The sequence below is a fragment of the Chelon labrosus genome (assembly GCF_963514085.1).
Source record: "Chelon labrosus genome assembly, chromosome: 15".
Taxonomy (NCBI): Eukaryota; Metazoa; Chordata; class Actinopteri; order Mugiliformes; family Mugilidae; genus Chelon; species Chelon labrosus.
Window position 1 is genome coordinate 3,719,436 of NC_140348.1, and position 21,103 is coordinate 3,740,538.

The following is a 21,103-nucleotide window of genomic DNA, read 5'->3' on the forward strand; positions in this document are numbered from 1 at the left end:
TTTAAGGACTATTGGCTATAATAAAAGCTGTCAGAGGAAAAGTGAAAGGAGGGAGGAAATAAAGGGAGGGGAAAGTAAAAACCAGAGGGGAAAGAGCACAGTAGGAGAGATGAGAAAAGGAGAAGATGAAGGAAAAAATAGGAGAGTCCCACCCTTTGTGATTTAATTTGCGCCTAAAGTGTTTCGGAGTCCTACAGAAAAAAAATCTAATTAAATCAAAATGACAGGAAATAGGCAGGAGAGGATATAATGGTGGAGAAAGCAGCCCAGAATGAGATGGAAGATGCCTTAGTGAATAGAAATCGAGAAAGAAGGATACAAATGTGGCAGAGAGGAGATAAAGAGTGAGTCTGAGCGAGTGGGAGCAGGAGTTTGTAATTATAAAGAGGGAGAGAGAACAAATGAATCAGCATTGCTGCAGCTGAATAATGCAACGGTGGAGTTTGCAAACACATACAGAGGACAAGGGGTGTATTTCAAGCAGGGGGAGAGGAAGAGACACTGGTTCAGCTGCAACATCTGTGGCTTATGGAAATGGATCGCGTTCAAAAGGGAAACAACTTCTGGTGAAAATGCTAATTTTACTCGACTCTGCATTTGAATCCTCTCAGCGGGCTGTAAGACACAACGGCTCGGATAACTTCTCTCAACCTTTTGGTTTCCTTGTGTTACACGTCAAGCTACCCGCCAAGTCTTACCTCTTCTCTTTGTCTCTGTGACTGTGTATTCCCGCCCTCGCTTTGTAGACTAAAATTTATCATGACAGGAGGATGAGTTGAAGTTGCACAACAGGGAGGAGGGGTTTAAATAGGAGCTGTAAAGTTAACTTTGGAAGGCCAGAGTCTCCTGGAAAAAAAAACAACAAAAAACTTGATTTCTCATACTTGTCGCCTGTCGCCTTCTCCCTGCCACATTCAGCGAACAACAAAGGCCTTCAGTCTGGAGATTTCTGTTTTATTTTACCAGCATTGAATGCCATAGCATTATAAAAAAAAAAAAAAAAGGGTCATTTTTTAATTTGAACCACTAAGGCGCTTTTGAATGTCACATCCACTTTATGAATACAAATCCTTCTCCCAACGTGTGGAATGGTGTGGTAACAAAAAGTCAATTTCTTTAGAAATGTTGAGGGTCAGTGAAAAGGTGACAAACAAAAGATGCAAAGTATTAGAGGGGGAGGGGGATATCTGTATTGGGTCGATGCCATTTACAGTAACTATAAATTTGTGTAAATAAATATGGTCAGAACAGATGGTTAAAAGGTTTATTTTCATCCAGATGGCGACTGAGGATGAACATTAGACCATTACAGAAATAAAACGTCCTGTTTACATATACAGTATGTTCATCATTATACTATAGTAGTACGAACTAAATCTGAAGTATCTGTGTTCCCTCCTTGTTAAAACTCTGTCAGTTTCCACTTTATAACAGTTTAAAACATATATGGATTTTATTTAAAACTTCAGGGTCATCACAATGGGTGAAGAAATGACGACAGAGTCAATAAAGGGTTTGCGTCATGTCTCCTCAGGCCTCTTCAGCCATGTTTTTTATCCATACCTTCTCTGGTGAGGCTGGCTTAGACTAATTAAACCCATTCACCAGCCAAAATCACCCGTACAGCCACTGCAAGGCCAGTGGGCCTGCAAAGGGGCGTAACACTCTAGCAAACAAACAAGATGTTTGGTGAGATGAATGGTGTCCACGTGGGCAGCGGCATTGAAAATGTGGCTCCGTCTTGGTGGTCTTCCTCAGTGTTGTCTGTAAAGTTGGGAAAAGAAGTGATGCTCCACGGCATCACATGTACTTTTCATCAGATTGTTTCATTTAGCGTCCATGTAAGCAGTTGAGTTGGAATCTCTGGTCAGAATGAAGAATGAATTGAAATATTGCCCAGGTAAAAGGAGCCATTGCAAACTGACTGGTGAGAATGGAGAAGTCCAATATAACAACATCTTATTCATTTATTCCTCTCAAATGAGAAGCAGCTGCTGTGCAGATTCTCCTTTTAACATGAACTGAACTAGCCACTGACTGTTTCAACTAATACTTAGGACATTATTCCTGTTGGCAAGTTTCCACTACCAACTGCCTAGGGACTGTTAAAGTAGGGTGTGCCAAAAAAAAAGTAGCATACCTACAATAATCTCTGCTAAAAAAAAAAACAATCTCTTGAGGTTGAACATAATCTCCTTCATCTGTACATACATTAATTACTAAAGCCAGATGTAAAAGGAGGACAAACAGAAATCAATCAAATCATCCCTACCACTTCAGTTTTGCACAGTGCCAGCCAGCCAAGTGTAGGTGCAGTCTATATACTGTGAAGATAAAGCGTTAGTCCAATAAGCTGAAAGGTTGTCTAAATCTGCCTCCCCCTGTTAACTCAAACAAGCCCTGAATTAGCTTGGCAATCAACAGACTAGATCTTTAACAACATGTTGAATTTACTTAAAGCTACATCTTAAATCTAAGTTTGTGTTTGAATTTGTGGACAAACCAGGAAAAAAACATCAACTGAACTCACCTTCCCATCCCCTTTTCTCTTTATCTCATCTGGATCTGTCATTTGCTCCAACCAGCCCAGAACTGCTCTGGCCTGAGGACGTGCTCTGAGTGTCTGGAGAGGGTGGAGTGCGGTTGGTGCGGCGATCCCAGTAACACCGGCAGAGGCGTTTGCATGGAGGGCTCTTACAGAGGTCCCCTGAAGCGAGACAGACTACGAGACAGGGACATGGTGGTGGACCAGGCCCTCTGTTCGTCTGACAGAGGCTACAACTGGGCATTTATCCAGTGCCCTGGTAAGTGACCCGCTGTCAACCGCTGGACCAGATCCCATGTAATGAGCACGTTCAGGTGAAGATGCTGTAACGGGTTAAGCTGTGTCCCACTTGACATGAATAGCATCTATAGCTATTGTTTGTTGTGTTCTGCTGCTATTAAATTATATGAAACATATATGGGAGTTTCTTCCACTTGTGAAGAGTGTAAGTGAGCAACAGAAAGTCAACTCTGACAATCTGTGATGATCACAATAGGAAGATTATCCACAGACTTAATTTACTGTAGAGCTGTTAACATGATGCTCCACAAGGTTTACCTGGATGTACCTAATCAACTGAAAACCTAGCGTGCCCTTTATCCTGTGTGTGTGTGTGTGTGTGTGTGTGTGTGTGTGTGTGTGTGTGTGTGTGTGTGTGTGTGTGTGTGTGGGGGTGTGTGTGTGTGTGTGTGTGTGTTTCCTCGCAGCGTGCCAGTGTAACGGCCACAGCAGGTGTGTGAACGGCAGTGTGTGCGAGCACTGTGGGAACCTGACAGCAGGAACCCACTGCCAGAGCTGCATGCCCGGTTACTATGGAGACCCCATCAATGGAGGGAAGTGTAATGGTAAGTTCAAAGGTCACGCTGTGTCTCGTTTGTCATTTATGTCTGTTTAATTCCAAATGTGACAAATGAATTCCCAGATACAGAGATGACTCTGTTTCCTTTTTCCAAGCCATGCACAGTTTCCATTCTTTCTCTGAACTGTTTTTACATCATGAGACCCTCATGCAGGTGCCATCAGTCTACACCGGTGTAATAGCAACAAACATCCTGATGGGGGCAGTGTTTAAAAGCTGTGGTCCAGCTTTGGTTTCTTTAGAGTTTGTGGTGACCTGCAGAGAAAACTCAAACTAAACACGTCGTATGAGCAGGACCGTGGTGTGCAGATTAAAGAGAACCTGCAGCAGTTTAAATGAGTCCATTTTTATTTTCTCCAGTTTCTCTCTCTCTACTGGCAAATTTTGCATTTTTGTTTGGAAAGCTAGTACGGACAGATACATGCTGGCTTTTTCTTTTGTCCCCATACGCTTTGGTTTGCGTCATATGAAAACAATCACACCGAACGCTACACTTATTAACAGAATACGTGTGAAAATGGGTGTGCAGGCATGGGGCTAGATAGGAAAAAATGAACTTCAGTGACAGGAGAGTGTAACGAATGAGTGACTGCTGGAGTGTGAGGGAAGGGGGAAGTGAGAGGGAGGTGCAGCAACATCAGTCTCGCTGTGACAGATGTGCGTTTTGGCTTGGCGGCGGCGGCGGCGTGACGTTAAATCGCTCTTAATCATTTTCTTATTTCCTGAGTTGACTGGTGTCTCTGTCCCTGGTGGCTTTTTGCAGCCAGCGTGGCTCTGATAGATGCACGCCTCTCTGCACCTCCGCGCAGGAACGGCCTCTGATGCACCTCCTCCTCTTCTCTGGCTTTATTTGCATTTTTTTCCCCCTATCTTTTTGGTTTTTCTCGTGCTCTGTTTAAAATCTCATGGTCACAAGTTGTCAGCTATTTCTCTCTGTGACTTCCTTTCCTTCCCTTTCTCCTCTCCTCTCCTCTCCTCAGACAGGTTAGTGTCATCCTATTAGCTACACTCACTGACTCACCACATATAGACACAGATCTACTTCTATCCATCTACCTTTACCTCCTCACACCTATCCCTTCATTTTCCCTCTGACTACCTCTCTTAAAATTTGCAGTGACTCTGCCTCCCCCTTCCATTCATCCGTCCATCAATCCATTCATCCTTCTTTCAGTCTCCATCTCTCCCCATCTCTCTTTATAAAAGGGACTGTTAGATTTACCTTGGGCTAAACGGCTGGGAGTCAATGATGCGTGGCCGATTAGAGAACTGAATGATAGAGGGACGGCTCCGTCCCTGCCTGAGAGGGGGAAGGCCTCGGCACGTTTTAAAGAGGATGGAAGGATGAGAAAGACTGGAACAAAGTCAGGCAGACGGAAAAGAAAAGGATAAAACCGTGTAGTGAGATATGCAAGGTTAATGTCGGTGGAAAAGAACAGTTGCCCTTGGATAGAGAGACGATGGAGGAGGAGGAGATGGAGGGATAAAAAGAGAAGGAGAGGACAGACAGAGGAGAGGGGGTCTGTCCGTTCTCTTGTCCCTGTGACAGATGATTAACTAACCTTGTCAAATCTGGATGAAGTGTGTGTCTGTGTGCGCGCTCAGGGCATTAGTGACGCTTTTCTCTGACTGTACCATTCACCTTGTCCCGCACACATACCGAATGAAACGCACCCACCGGTAGAGCCGCGGCTGACAACATGTTGGATGTCTGTTTAGACTCAGAGGCCCTCAGAGGAGGGCTTACATTTCAGATGCCACTTCTTGGGTGTTTTGGTTCTGCTGATTTGTCTCGTTTTATTACAGCAGAGCGTAGACTGATGCCTCCAAAACATTTTTAAAAACAGATTTTTCATGGAGAGTGTACCTGATTGCTTTGCAGATGGAAACTTCTGCACCAGGCACTAGTACAGACGCAGTCGCAGGTTCCTGACAACCTTGCCTGTTCAGTGGTCGGGCACGTGCATGAATCACAAGAAAATGTAATCATGTAGATTAACTGCAGTGCTTGAGCCAAAGTATATCTCCCATAAAACACAGTCCTGAGTCATGTAACAAAGTACATACCACATGGACTCCAAAGTAACGGTCATTGTTCAGCTCATGTTGCTGAGGTTTAGGCCCTCATGTCCTCAAAACATCCGCTTTCAGACTTCACACTGTCTCCCGCCAACCAGACAAATGTAGAATGTAGACAGCACACACAGCAGCATGAGGCACAGCAGCAGCTGTGAAAATACATTAGCAGACGCGTCAGTCTGGACACATCATCACTGATGCTTTTCCTGGGTTCATTAGGGTTTCGGGTCTTTCAAGATTATACACCCTCCTCCAGGAGACCCCAGCGTGTGTCCAGAGGGCTCGCTACTTTGACTTCATGGCTCGCCTCTCTTGACCTGGAGTCATCTCGAGCCTCTACCTCGGTGGTACTGCGGGCGGCCGCCCTCTTTCGTTCTCCTACGATTCACAAACTGCTAAAAACTCTGACCAGGAACTTTGTCTGATGGCAAGTCCCTCAAGTTCACGTCTGTTTGATCCGTGTTTCTGTCCCTCTTGGAAACTCGTCACCTGACTTACCCCACATGGAGCAAATACTTTGAGAAGGAATAGATTCATTCCACTCAGAGAGAAACCAGCAGATCAATTTATTTATTTTTTTGTTAGTTTATAAATTATTCCTTTGAAAACATTTCTATAGTATAGACTGTATATTCTGGTTAGTGCCCATATCACCAGCTGCAGACACACCACTGTGCTCCCGTGCCCTCTGAACTGTCTTCCAGGCAAGACTTGAGCTTGTATTATTTCTTCTTGTGCTTGTTATCCTTTGCTACCCAGTGCTTCAGCATATCATGCTCCTCTGCCACCGGCTCCTCTCGCTGAACACTTTTATTGCTTCCATAAATTTTGCATGATTCACATCAGTAGGCTCCTTGTCTCCATCTCTCTCTGCTCCTCCGTCTCTCTCTGCACCACCTCCTTCTCTGGCTGTCTATGGAGCCTCTCAGTCATGCTGATCGTCCGATACACAGAATCACTTCACAACTGGGAGACTGTTGTTGGATCTTGAGGATATTTTGTCACTTATCGGAGAGGTTCTGTCATTTTCAACAGGTTCAGCTCAGTTCAGTGCTCCTTTCGTATGAGCTGACGTGGGACATCTTACACGGGGCGTCTCTACAGTGTCCTGAGCTTATGAGATCATAGAATTAATAATGATTAAAAGAAGCGTTATCACAGAATGTGTAAATTCAGCGACAGCCAATATTAATTATGCAGGATTTGTTTCTTAGTTCTTTGGTGAAGGGGCTTTAAACCAGGTTTGCTTTTGTATTTGCAAAGTAGTATGGTAATTTCCCCCTAATTCTACAAAATAAAATATTAATACATAGTTGTTTATGTGGGTAATGAAAATGAATATTCCACATTATTCCTGCTTGTATGTAAAATAACTTTTTCTCTCCTTCATCTACTTTTTGGAAAAGGTCAGCGTTGGATAGTTACACATATCCAAACCCTGGCTGAAGTCTTTCCCGGTGTTTAAAAGCCAGTGTGTTTCACCTCCAACCAGGAATGTGGGCCTTTCTTTTTGGTGTGCCTATTTATTCCAGTGCTTGCAAACGGTTGGTTTGTGTCCCCTCACACAGAAATGGCCATAAACGGGTTACCGCATGTCGCTCAGTGCAGTAAATATGTTCACAAGGAATGCCCCTAAAATGAGACTAATAACTGCATATTCCACATCTCAGATGCAGCTTGGGAATATTGAATTCCAAACTGTATCATATTTGGAATATTGGAGTGAAAGTGGAATATTAGTGTGAATTTAAATGTACAGAGTTAGCATAGGAAACTTGTAGGACAGATGAAGGGCCAGTCAAGGTGGAGTCAAGGTGATGACTAGATGACTTTCAGGGAGCTGCCTTGTTTTTTCCTTTAAAGGTTATCCATGTGTATGTTAGAGGAATGAGATCATATGTGCTCTATATACAACCATCTAAGCCACCAGTAAAAGTTTGCTTTAATATTTCATTTTCCCTTCAAGACTTCTTGATTTTTAACAGGAAGAACTTTTGAATCCTTTTACTTTTTGTTCAAACACTTTGACCCTCTAACACCAAGTCTATCATATTTGATCCATGAGTTTCTGAGACTTCTGCACCACCCACATCATCAATACCTCCCTCATCATCCAGTAGTATACAGTTTAGAGACTTGTGGATTTATGCAAGGCTTTTGGCCTCAATGAACTTAATGTTTGTTTGCAAAGAAAGCTTTGCTTATTTTGAAAAGGTAACCCTGACAGGATCCTTTATATCGTTTCTGATATTTCAATAGGAATATTTACTGTAGTGAATATCATGATGCAGTCTGCATTATGTCAGCCACAATATGTTAAATTTTTCTCACTGAATTAAACTCATTATTTATATGATAAAATGAGCATTCATTTATGTTGCAGAGGCTCACTTGGTAATTATTGTCTTTGTTGTCGCTATTGTGTTAGTTTTCGCTAACACAATTAAATGACTATAACCTATATAATATAAATTCACCAATTCAGATACACAAACATTAGTTTTTTAGGCCATCTTTGCCTGAGCAAGGACGGAAACTTCCCTTTTCATAACATTCATATCAATACCAAAAATACAACCAAATAAAATAAAAAAACAAGATTTCTTTTCCATAATTTAAAATAATAATGAATACAATAATAATAATAAAAAAAATTAAGAAATTGCCATGAATGTCCAATATATTGAATATATATTTTTTTGATTTTGTTTAAAGGTCCTGTAAGCACTTTGGTAAGAAAAAAATAAATAATTTATATGTCAGGCAAGTGTTAAACCTCATATATTTATGTTTTCATAGCAACCAGCCTCTTGTGTGCAAGTGATCCAATATTCTCTCCTTTGAGCAGCAGTGGAAATAATATGAAGTTGTTATCACAAGCTCTGTAAAACTTCTTTGGGAGAGGAAGTGTAGTGGAAGATTGGGGTTTCTTGTCTTATTCTCTCTTGTTGGTTTCATTCTTTAGTTGCTAAAGCTTAAGTACAGGCAGTAATAGGTCGAGCTGATTCTTGGGTCATTTTGTTAATCATAGATAAATGACCTGCATTGCATTGTCCAGACCTGAAAACTGCATGTCCATTAGAAATGAATGCTCAGACAAATACAACTAAAGGCTCATTTTCTCATTGAAACTGGAACGGTGGTGCTGCCTTTTTGATAAGGGAGTCCTTTGTTCCGACGGATCATTTTCTGTCCAGCCCTCCCCTCCCTCTCTCTTGTCTCCGTCTGCCCCTGGTTCGAGGGTTTGATCTGCAGCCTCTGAGCGGGGTGCAGCAGCGGTCTTTGTAAATTTGTGTTGAGTGCAGGAACCATACAGATGTTGAGTGCTGTCTCTGCAAGGAGCTAACAACCCTGAAGCATCAACCAGAGACTGGGACTGACAGGACAGCAGGGTGGTGTTAGTGTAGTAGTAGTAGTAGTAGTAGTGTGTGTGTGATGGATCAGACAAAGCCAGCTGTTGTTGAGCTTTAGCAGCAGTGGAGTAGCAGAGGAGGGAAGCTGCCTGCAGAGTCACTCCATTCATTCTTCTCTACATAGACACGCGCAAACTCACTCTTACCTGCTGTCTCAAGTGTGTGCGCACATATTTGTGCTTTTAAACATGCTTGTGTGTGTTTATCAACCTGTGGATCCCTGTGGCGGAATTGCAAGCTACCCAGCATTCTTGGAGGGATTCCAGTCATCTTCCCTCTGGCAGCTCTGTTCCTGGCTTCTGACTGGTCAACACACGGACGCACAGACAAACGGAAACACACAAACCCCACACACACACATACAAGCAGTGCAGTAAATAAGATTTAAACGGCTTTTGAATCCTTTTTGATCTCCAGTCAGTGCAAATAGTGTTTTTTGAAGTCTATTTGCGTCTGTGACTCAACACGTCTCATCTTGAATAAGCTGCTTTCTTTGAGACTGTGCGCTTTCATTTATAGCTCGCAGCTCAAACTGACATTAACCAGCATACGTTTAATAAATTAGCTAGTGTGCTCTCATGTAAGTCAGACTGTTGTGCTGAATATGGTAAAATAATGCACCCTTTGCCTTAATGAAATGAACTTGTTTCACACTCGCTCCAAATGCAACTAAACAACCTCACATTAAAATAATTTATTATGGCTAAATGTGAAGTTTGCGGTGTAAAAACTTATTTGCAGATTCTTAAAACCGGGGAGACAAGACGGAGGAACAAAGCATTTAAAATTAAATTAAATTAGGAGCACGCAGAGAGCCGCTCAGCATCTAGATCATTTGTGGATTAATGTCTGTTACTTCACAGCTTCTACATCAGCGTGGTCTGGTTAACCTTTTAACTGCTTTGTTCTGCTGTGCTGCTCACCTGAAAACTAAGAAAAAGGGCAAAAGACCAAAGGTTAAAGAGGTTTTTATTGTCATTTCAACCGTGCCAGGTGCAGTTCATAGTGAGATGAGGGGAGGACAGGATTAGGAGCTAGATGAAGACATAGGACTAAGAACAATACAAAGGAATGAGCATAAAGTGTGTGCTTGTGTGTGCGCACCTAAGCACACAATACAACCAGTACAAACAGTGCAGACAGACAGTGCCACTACTGCAAAGACGAGAGACAGCGCAAAGACAAACAATACAATACAGACAGTACAAAACACTCGGGAGACAATGCACTTACAAAAGACACTACACAACAACAGAGAGCAGCGCAGACTAGCAGAGTATGAGTTGTGGACACTTGACTGATTAGGAGCATAGTGTGTGCAAAGGATGCAAAGATGTGTGCAAAAGGCTGAATATAAGTTATGATTGGGTGCACTGTGTATGCTCAGTCCAGTTTCATGGAGTTCAAGAGTCTTGAGGCTTGAGGGAAGAAGCTGTTACAGAAGAAGGTTAATGTTGCCACTAACCTAAAATAATATTCAAATCCACACTAGATGCCTGAATGATCATCATCATTCACACTTCATAGTATAGCAAATATTATCACCATGTCATTTTAGCAAATATATACATTTTGATTACCAACTTGAACCCTTAACTGTTTTAACATTTTTTTATCTACTTCCAACACTTAAGAACAAGTGAAAACATTCAACATCTCCTTTAAGTCATGCAAATGCTTCATTTTCAAGACACTATGAACCATTAAAGTATAAGTCCTCTTAATGGGCCTCAAATTGACTCTAGGAGTAAAATGATGGAGGCTTTGAAGTTTGCACATTTAAATGCTGATGCTTCACTGATCCCGTTCTGCTGAGTTGAGGAAAATATATTCAGTTCCTCGATTTGTATGCAAATATATACCGGATGTGTGTTCCCGTGCATTTGACATTTTCTGCCCTCGTGGGGAACACCGTCTCTTCATTAATCGCTGCATAAAGTCCAGCCCTTTCTTATCCAAGCAAACTGCCCTGTCTCTGGAACTGGACAAAGAATGAGCAAGAGTCAGCTCAAGGTGGAAGGTGACATTGCAGGAAAAATATTCGTGGAGGTCAGTGTTTGGTTATAGTTGTAAAAAATGTCATAGTTCAGTTTTATTTGTAAGGGACCAGACCAGTACAGAGAAACACTGACAGCTGTGGAAGCAGGGTCTGAAGCTAATTTCCAACACGATAGTAAAATACCACAAAGCGACCAACAACAACTAATGATACAAAACACGTTTAAAATGAGCTCACAGTAATGACTTTTGTCTAGTTACAACAATATTAAAAATGCATGGCCTTAGATGATTGAGAGGTTGGAATATATATGGAAATTTTCAAAACTGAGTAAATTATACTAGAAACAGGGAACTGGTTGAGGGGGACCCCCAGATACAGGTGATTGAAAGAACTACGTATTCCTGGAACAGGCTGGTACGCTTCTGCCACAAAATACAAAGATGAACTGGCATGGTGGGATGGGAACACGGAGGTTAAATGCAAGGGGAACGGTGTGGCACAGGTGAGATACATCAGAGCAGGACTAATGTGCAGTTTATAGTACCGCGACAGCTACAGACCCTACACTGTAGCCTGACATGCACCTCCCCAGAAGTATAACTGCTAAGGCGATGCGTCCTGTAACGACTGTGATTGCTACTAAATGTACTTCCTTGTTCACGGTCGGACAAGCACAGAATGTTTTCCTTTGTTCAGGCTCATACACACCGTTCACTCAGATGTCTTCTCTATGTTCTGTTCTGCAGTGAGATTAGTGAAACTAACTGTTGATCCAACTCCACCGTGAGCCGCTCATTTCCACTCACCATTGTGTTTGAAGAGTCAAACTCAACACAGCTGGCCGCTTGCCCCTAGTGTTTTAGTGGTGTAATTACATCAGTGCACAGGAATAAATGCTTTTATCGGCATAAACCCCTAGGCCCAGGCTATTCAATTGGCGGCCCCCGGGCTGGGTCCGGCCCTTGAGGAATTTTGTATCCTCCCACACAAGATGCTCTCGATGGTGCAGGTGTAAATGTTCCTGAGCACCTTGAGAGGGAGCTTAAAGTCTGAGGTGTCTGAGGAGGTAGAGACGCTGTCTGGCCTTCTTCACCATGGTGTTCAGATGGTAAGTCTCGGGTATCTGAAGGTGTCCACTTTTTCCACCTCAGAGCCAGCTCAGGATTGTCCTTTCCAAGCGAATGCATCCTCCCTTTACATGCAGTCCATGGAGTGACTCTGAGAGTGGGTTTCAAAAGAGGTCAGGGAGGAGTATGAACAATGTTTACAGCATGTGTGTTGTGGACTCAGTCATGCAGCGTGATCGATCCGTCGCCGGGTGCCGAGATTTGTTGAAGCCGCGTTGTTTTAGATTCTGAAGTGGTACTGGAAGTGGCACTGCTGGAGTGTCGTTGCCGTCGGGTATGTCGTCCCGTCGTGGGGTTCAGCCGCTCGTTTTTGTTTTTTTTTTTCGGGCCTCTTCAGCCCGGCCCTGGGGGTCCTCCCTCTGTCTTCTCCGACTCTTGGTGCTCACGCGTGATGAGGACTCAGAGCTGGGACTGACGCCGCCTCTGACATGCTCGCAGATACTGAAACAGATCATTAATATGTTATGGGCAATTTCCTAGAAACCTATCCTCATAATCTTCAGCAAAAGAACATACATTACTGGCATTATTAAGATTGAGACAAAAGTTGGACACTGGGACAGGTATCTATCACATGGATGGATACCTTTCTTTATGTTTCCTTTTCCGATAAACATTAAACTGGTAACAGCTGTGTCAGGAAGCGTTGCACTGTGGAATTTATATGATGCTGTGTGATTTCTTGACATGTCACTGTTTAGCAGAAGAATTCATTTATTTTTGTTTTATTCCACAGAGAGATTCTTCTCCTGTGTTAAAAGTGGACAGAAAGTTAAAAACATCAAACTATTTGTTGCATTTGAAGACATTTTTACATCCAGCAAAAGATCAAATTATTGATTAGTTAATTGATTGATTGATTGATTGTCAGATTTTTTTGATGGAATGTGATGTCATCAGAGGAACTGTCAGCTTCTCTGATGACATCACGTGATGTCATCGCAGTCAGATTCTTTGATGTCATCAAAGAGCAATGGTCATCAAAGCCTCCCTTTGATCTGTAGAATGTTGCAGAGACTTTAAATAGGACTCAACTCCCAACAGCTGCAACTTAGTTTTTGATTGGTACCTACCACAAAACACACAGCGAACGAACGAGAAGACTACTTCATATTACACAGAGTGACAGTCAGACATTCGAACAGGAAACACTGCTGGATTTCAAATGGAGACTACAGCTACAAACCCGAACCGCGACAAGGTTCACAGAGGTAAATCTAAAGTCGTCCTGCGTGACTTTAAACACCAAGTCTTCATTCCAACGAAGGCTGCCGCGACGTCTGCCGCGAAGTCTGCCACGATGTCTGCAGAGGAAAACCAGGAGATGTCTCAGCCAACGGACTCTGGGATAGCCTCTAACTTCCAGGAGGAGGTTGAGCAAAACGTCAGCATGCAGCTCAACGTTGAAGACTTTTCAGCGCTCCAGACAGAGCAGACTCAACCCCCCGCACAGGAGGTGCACTAGAACACCAAGGCTGCTGACCTGAAAAGGGGAATCAGAAAACAGAAGGACAAGATGGCAACTGCTATAGCCCTGCCCTAGGCAGTAGCTATGCACTCAACTTGGCGCGGTACTGTAAATTAAGCTTAACAATTAGGGGCAGCAAGTGAAGACATCTGTAATGACAAACAGTTAAATAAATTCAAAGTAAAACAGGAAATGCCCAAAAACAGAGATAAAGTTAACCATAACTGGGTTCCCCAGAGCTGGATGGGACACAATGATGAAGTCTGAGATCATGAAGTTGGGAAAGAAAAAAATCATAGCAAGCATTAAGATGGGATAGGGTATTATGAAATGGAAGCATGGTTTGATGTCACCAAACTTTGTCTGTGAAGGTTCTCAGTCATCCAGGTCATGATATATCCAACAAAGGGTCAAAAAAGGCAACTGGACTTGTAGAGTTTTTTGAGAAGATGTTTCACCACTCATCCGAGTAGCTTCTTCAGTTCTTCGGTTAGCATTAGGGGATTTCATGTTTTCAGTGTAAGAGAATGAAGGCGTTGCTGAATATGTTCCATGTCATGTAGTAGTAAAGCAGTTAATTAGCAGCTGTCTGAAGGCCATCTCCATATCTCTGTGTTTGACCAAAATTAGCATCAACCATTAAAGGTGTCACTCCATTACAGATGTGCAGGAGTCACGCTTCACTACAAGCAGATGGCCGCACACACACAGAACCATTTTCCACTTGATTTTCCTCTTCGCAGATGATTTTCATATCTGTATATCCTGACCCGCTGGCCAATCAACACATCTGCTAGGTGTGACCACGCCGTACTATTCGACATAATCAGGAAATTACAGCACTGTTGTCATCGGGTGTGACCTCTAATTAAATTCACTCATGAACGCTCTCAAAACAGTGGGAAATTGGGTTGATTCAAGGAGGTTGGGTAATGGTCACGTTCTTGAGAAAACCCAGTCAGAACCGTCTCTCTGGAGTTTTATTAAATTACGAGTTTTTTTATTTTTCAAGGAGCACGTTCACTAAAAAGACACCATCAACAGTAGTTTCTCTATGTGCTGCAAGAACACGCTGACCTCTGGTAGGATAATTAAGCTCCTCTTGACACGAGGAAAGGCTAGAATAACAAAATGAATAGAAGTGTGATGATTATTACGGAGCACTGAGTGGTTCAGATTAATTAAGGAGGTGTGTTTTGAAATGATAACACACAAATGATATGATAGCTGTTTGTATCTTTGTGTAATCTTTTGTTCTTCTGTTGTTATTAATCTCAATTCCAGAACCTTTTTAGTTCATATTGAAATGCATTCAGCATGCCTTAAACCCGCAGCAGGAAAAGCATTAATATGTGATGCTGCACAGAATTCCTTTAGATTAACATTTAGCATCACAAGGCCCTGAATATTCCTTCCTCCTCCTTATCTCGAGTTTTAGAACTGCGGGCCTCTTGGGAATAAGACAGGGACGACCGTAGGAAGAGATAAGCGCTTGAGCGAGGTTCGTTCTGTGATTTATTCCCTCATTTCTACCTGACTCACACAGACGTACACACACACATATTCAAACGCACCCAGACAACAGGCGTGTTTCCTGTTGTGTACATGCAGAGGCAGCGGGGTGAGAAATTGTACCCTCTTCTGAGGGCTTGCGCAAGTCGTGAGAAATACGAGTTCTATCACATCAGGCTTTTTTGCTAAGTGATCAGGTTTCTTTATCCTGCTGCTTTCTTTTCTGTATTGTCAGCAAGTGTGATGCATGATGATTGTCCTCCGTCCATTTCATTCATTCCCTCTCTCTTCATGATCCTTCACCTCCGGCTGCTCTGTCTCAGAACTGAATCCACTCACTTTGGAGTCCCAAATATGACTGTGTCTGCACTTCATTCATATTATTCAAGAGCTCAGTTTCACTACATGCATCTCCATGTTTAGTGGCACAGTCTGACTGAATGAATTGTTTTGTTGTTTGCTGAAATCCAGTAACACGCAAGATCTTAAAGAAACGAGTATATTCAGTTTCCATTCCAGTTGTCAATAGAAGGCTTTTTAAAGTGGGATTTAGTTTTGATAATAACCTCACAAAGGCGTTAAGGAAATGTGCTCAGTCAGATAAGATGGTAAAATCTGTGGATGCTTGCAAAAGTGGATCAGACAACCTTAACGTTTTGGACATATTTGATATGGGGAAAATGGTGAAAAAGATTTGGTTATTGGTGGGGAGGTAACTTATCAAAGGGAAGAATGTCGGTTTGGTGAAAAGGAACTAAATATACTCTCTGATTCTGCTCCTTGCAGGCTCAGAATTTCAGCTCACCAGCTGTAGAGCTTCCAAAATACTTCCTACGTGATGGACATATTAGAAGATACACTGCCTGGCCAAAAAAAAAAAGTCACACACTAATATTTCGTTGGACCGCCTTTAGCTTTGATTACAGTACACATTCACTGTGGCATTGTTTCTATAAGCTTCTGCAATGTCACCAGATTTATTTCCATCCGGTGTTGCATTCATTTTTCACCGAGATCTTGTATTGATGATGGGAGAGTCTGACCACTGCACAAAGCCTTCTCCAGCACATCCCAAAGATTCTCAATGGAGTTAAGGTCTGGACTCTGTGGTGGCCAATCCATGTGTGAAAATGATGTCTCATGCTCCCTGAACCACTCTTTCACAATTTGAGCCCCATTTGAGCTGATTAACCACTATCCTTCCAGTTTCTAATAATGCGTTGGACAGTTCTTAACCCAATTTTAGTAGTTTCTGTAATCTCCTTAAATGTTTTCTCTGCTTGATGCATGCCAATGATTTGACCCTTCTCAAACAGACTAACATCTTTTCCATGATCATGGGATGTGTCTTTGGACATGGTTGTTTAAAATAATGAGAAGCTACTCATTGCATCAGTTGTTTTTAAATAACTTGTTGCCAGCTGAAAGATAATCTCCCATGCAGTAATTATCCAATAGGAGGCTCGTACCTATTTGCTTAGTTAAATCCAGGTGCCAAATTTATTTTTTTTGGCCAAGCAGGTTAATATAATAATTGTGTAGCCTCAACAGTATTGTGGCTATATGGCTCAGAGATCTGTTGACCTAACACACGTTGTCATTCTGCAGTTTGGCTTGCTAGCATTTCTGGTAACGTGTTTTAAATCTGCAGCACTGGTGTAAGATGCATTATACATCACATGACATTAGGGACATGGCATTAAACCTGTTTGCTTTTGCACCTCTACCATGTAGACAATAGACAATAAGTTGGAAAACACTAAATTATTCAATGCAGTATTACTTGTAGTCTGGTATCATAATCATTAGTTGGGGTCTGAGCTCCAGACAGCCTCTGCTTAAAGCTGTCCTGTAAAACTGACATTAAATGAGCCATTTCCATTTCTGTTGAGCCTGCGGGAGACAACCACTGTTGCCAGAATCTTTTTGTATGTCTTACATATCAAACTACACCAAGTTTGCTTGAGAACTTAGGCACAAACTTTTTCCCCAAATCCTCTATACTCTACAATCAGATCAACTCTGTGCAGTTAAGTAGAAGATGGCATAAAAAAAAGTTTCATGTTGTAGCTCTTGAGAAAGGCTTATGCCATGAAAAAAATACTGTCTTTACTTAGTGATTTGGTTTCCTTTTTCCAATGCAAATTCAAGTGTTAAGTAGTTATATTTTCTGTATGTAAGTGGGAATGAAATGCAAAAGTAGGTTTACATGTCAACACTCAGCAGTGTGTGCAGATCAGTGTTTGTCTGCACTGGCACTGCTCTGCTGGAGTCGAATGATGTTTACTGCTGAGGGGATTACAGTGTTTTCATGTTTGTTTAAAGAGAGAGGGGGAAAAAAGTTAATGCAGTGACAGAATGTAAACTAAGATCAGAAATAATTCAACTTTTTTCATCATCAAGTGACGGCCTAAGCGGTTCCGTTAGCTCTGTCTGTGCATGCGTTTTAATTAAACCTGCAATTTGGTCTTTCGGTTCGACGGTGACCCAGAAATCCGTCCAAATTCTTGCTTGTGTGTTGGAGCGTTTATGTGCAACTCTCCGATGATTGCAGCATTCAGGAACAGCCTCCAAACCCAAACAGCCCTTTTCTTTCCGTCTCTGCTTTTCTCTCAGTCCTTTTCAGACGCATTCTTTTTCCATCTTTAAGTGCCGTTGGCAAAATCCGTGCGAGCAGCTGACTGTGTGTATCTCCTGCCTGCGTCCTTTGCATGCCTTTGTTGGCTGTCTACTAAATCAATATTGTATGAACAGCAGGGTGACCCGAGCCTGCGCTTACACCTGTGATTTGTCTATTATCTCAAGTCTAAAAGCCGCTTTTTTGTCAGGGCTCTGTTATCTCTCAAACCCTTACAGTTCATTGTGCATCCCTGAAAAGGTTTCCTGTTTTTGTGACAGGTCAATCTAATTTCAAGCAATAGATTGAAATTGTGTTTTGTTATTGTTGCTGCCTTTCCTGTCAGCGTCTCTCTTTTCTCAACTTGGAGAACATCAATTTGACTTTCAGCCTGCTGACATTTAAACGCTCCCCTGGGCAACCTTGTTATTGTGCTACTCAGTGTGTGCTTGAAAATCTAAATATTTAAAGCAGCATTTTTTTTCGGGAGGGTTACTCTGTTTGTGCCCTGTGTAAGCTATCAAATCAGGAACTCTTCGTGGGCAGAGGAGGAGGATTGGGGGACGTTGTTTTCCTCTCATTATCTGTTGGTGCCTTGGCTTTACCTTGACCTGAACTCACCACTGTTTTATTACAGAGCCTGTCTCTGAGCCAACTGTAAAAAATAAGAACAAAGCACAAAGTCTGAGTCATCCGGAATGGGATGTAGGAACGGGTGGCTGTGCGTGGATAAGAACAAACATACATAAAAACTGTGATATAGGGTTCCTGCTTTGGTCCATGCAGAAGTGATTTAATGTCCAAATTACAGGCTTGGCTCCATGTGAATCATCTGGCCACAACATGTTCTGCTTTTATACAAAACAAAAACAATTAAAATGATTAGACCCACCGGAAAAAGGCCCCCATTTCTACGACTCTAATCAAAACCCGACTGTCTACAACAAAGGACTTCCAAAAGACTAATTTAACCGCCCAGGATGACCTAATGCACTCAAGTTTTCCAGAGGGGATTATCCTAAAACAACAACTCATACATCACATTGAAAGTGTACATGGTTTAATGTTATTATTTATGCCCTTAAAATTGCTGCTGTGACTAAATCCCTTCTAACAACATGTGCACTGGTATAGAGTAGGATCCATGGCCGTGACCAGTGAGAGAAACTGATGTAGGCGATCAACACACGATGCTAACATGGAGTTCATGAACATTTACGGCAAGGAACACCATTCATGTCTTTGTTTCCTACCACTAAATTCCTTTCCTTTTGCTGGATTGCTGGATTGCTGGATTGCTGCATTGCTGCATTGCGTGAACCTTTTTATTTTCCATCCTAGCTCTGTCCATACATGTTTCACTTGTTTTTGAAAACAAGTGAAACAAACAAGAGGGCAATAAACAAGAGGGCTACCAAGGCAACCAGACCTTTGAACGTCTGCTAGCCCATGATAGTGATCATATACTGTATATGTGAACGAGGCTTCTGGGACGGTGGACAAGATCCACGTTCCCCCTTCAGTTTAGAAACTATTAACTGTAGGATGGAAGATGAATGAACCGTGTGTGACGTTACCCACATGTTTCCTGAAGAGCTGTTTTGAAGCTTGAATGGGTAAAGAGGTGGAGCTGAGGCAGACAACTAGCAACCTGAGGCAGTGTCTCAAAGTAGCCCCTCCCCTAATTGTCCATAAAATTAAGATATGACTGATTTGAGTTAAACAGGTTCTCCCCATTACTGGTGTCATGAATGGAGGAATCTAATAAAGAACATATCTGTGAACATATCTATTAAAAGCCAGCCTTCACTGGCCTCGCGTTGGCTTCTTCTCCACTCCTGAGGTTGCAACTGTTGAAAAAGAGATTCAGCTGTAGAACTAAAACTTAAATTATATCTTTCTAACACAGCTAAGCAAAAGAAAACTAACTCATGTTAGCCTGATATATTCAAGGTGTCAAAGCATTTTTACATAGCATGAACTGTGAATTTATTTCACACCATATAAGAGCAGGTACAAGAGAATAGGTGTGTTAGGGTAAGTTCAGATTTGCTCAGGGACACATAAGAGATCAGTTAAATCAGGAGTTTAACACCTGGTAGTGTAGATGAAGAGTGATGCTTTGAGTGTTGTGAAAAATGATGTGTGATTTGTTCTTCTACTCCACCTTCCTCTGTCCGCTTATTACACCCCTTTCCATCTTTGCTTCCTCAACATTTCTCCTCTGCCAGCACTTCTTCATTCTTCCCATACCCTACTCCCTTTGCCTGCATACATTACCTCACCTCAAACATCAGTGACTAAACTATCCAGATTACTGTGTTTATCTACAGTATGCATTTCCTTGCCTCAGTGCTTGATGCTCAGCACCTTCATTGCAGGATACACCACCAAGAGACTCTATTGTGAGATTTCAAAATAAAATCCCCCTTCTTCTCTCTCACGTCTTACGTTTGTTCTTCTTTTTTTTTTTTTTTCCCCAGCATGCAAGTGTAACAGCCACGCCAACGTGTGCCACGTCAACACGGGAAAGTGCTTCTGCACCACCAAAGGGGTCAAGGGAGACCAGTGTCAGCTGTGAGTAAACTATCATATAAGTCATGTAACTACAACACACTCAACACACCTAGTGATCAAATGTAGCAAATTACACAGAATATTTTCCAGCACCGCAGTCAATTCAGACCATTTTAACCCAGGTATTGTCTTCCCATTGTTATATTTGAGATTATGGGAACAGCTAAGCAAAGTAAACTTAGATTGAGTTTATAAATAGGATTTGACTCTAAAATCAATTTTAGGTTATCAGGAAGAAAGAAGGAACAGCAATGAACAAATGTGCGGTCACTGTGTGTGTGTGTGTGTGTGTGTGTGTCTTCGCCTGACTGTGCCAGACTTGACCGCTGCAGCACTACAATATCCTAAATGGCTTGGCAGACAACGCACCGTGGAGACAGACTGAAAATTGCTGCATCGATAAATCTAGCAGGCGAGGTTAGAAAGCAGAGATGGAGAGTAGAGTAGTGTGTGTGCGTGGGTGGGTGTGCGTGTGTGTGTGTGTGTGTGTGTGTGTGTGTGGTTTGCCATGTACAGCAAAAAGAACACACGGTACGATTAGACAAGGCAACCACAGCCGGGACGCGTTTTTCCTCTTTAAACTGTGACAGCGTAATTCATTATATATTGATTACAAGTAGCAGATGTTTCATAAACTTACTTGCGACAGTAGATTTGTTCATCACTTTATTTAGAGTAACATTTCATTTCTTTTCTTGTTCCCAGTAGTTTTTTTTCCCCCTCATTGGAAACAGCTTTTTGCCTCACTAAAAACAGCAGTGTTTATTGGAACTAGCTGTTTGATAATGTGTTCAATTAGTTGATATCATTTACAGAACAGTTAAATGAGCAGAGACATGATTTCTAAACTGATTTTGGTGGTAGAAGCGGTGATTATTTTCATCATCTGATATCACTTCTGCCA

The 21,103-nt window shown here is 42.1% G+C and overlaps 1 protein-coding gene across 1 annotated transcript in view; it reads left to right on the forward strand.

Annotated features, from left to right (window-relative positions):
• The window catches only part of atrnl1a (attractin-like 1a), a 270,092-nt gene that overhangs the window by 92,602 nt on the left and 156,387 nt on the right, over window positions 1-21,103 (forward strand). Inside the window, exons 19-21 of the mRNA XM_084562309.1 lie at window positions 2,586-2,804; window positions 3,253-3,390; window positions 20,106-20,199. Of these exons, the coding sequence (XP_084418435.1) occupies window positions 2,586-2,804; window positions 3,253-3,390; window positions 20,106-20,199 (451 nt within the window). The remainder of the gene's footprint in view (window positions 1-2,585; window positions 2,805-3,252; window positions 3,391-20,105; window positions 20,200-21,103) is intronic.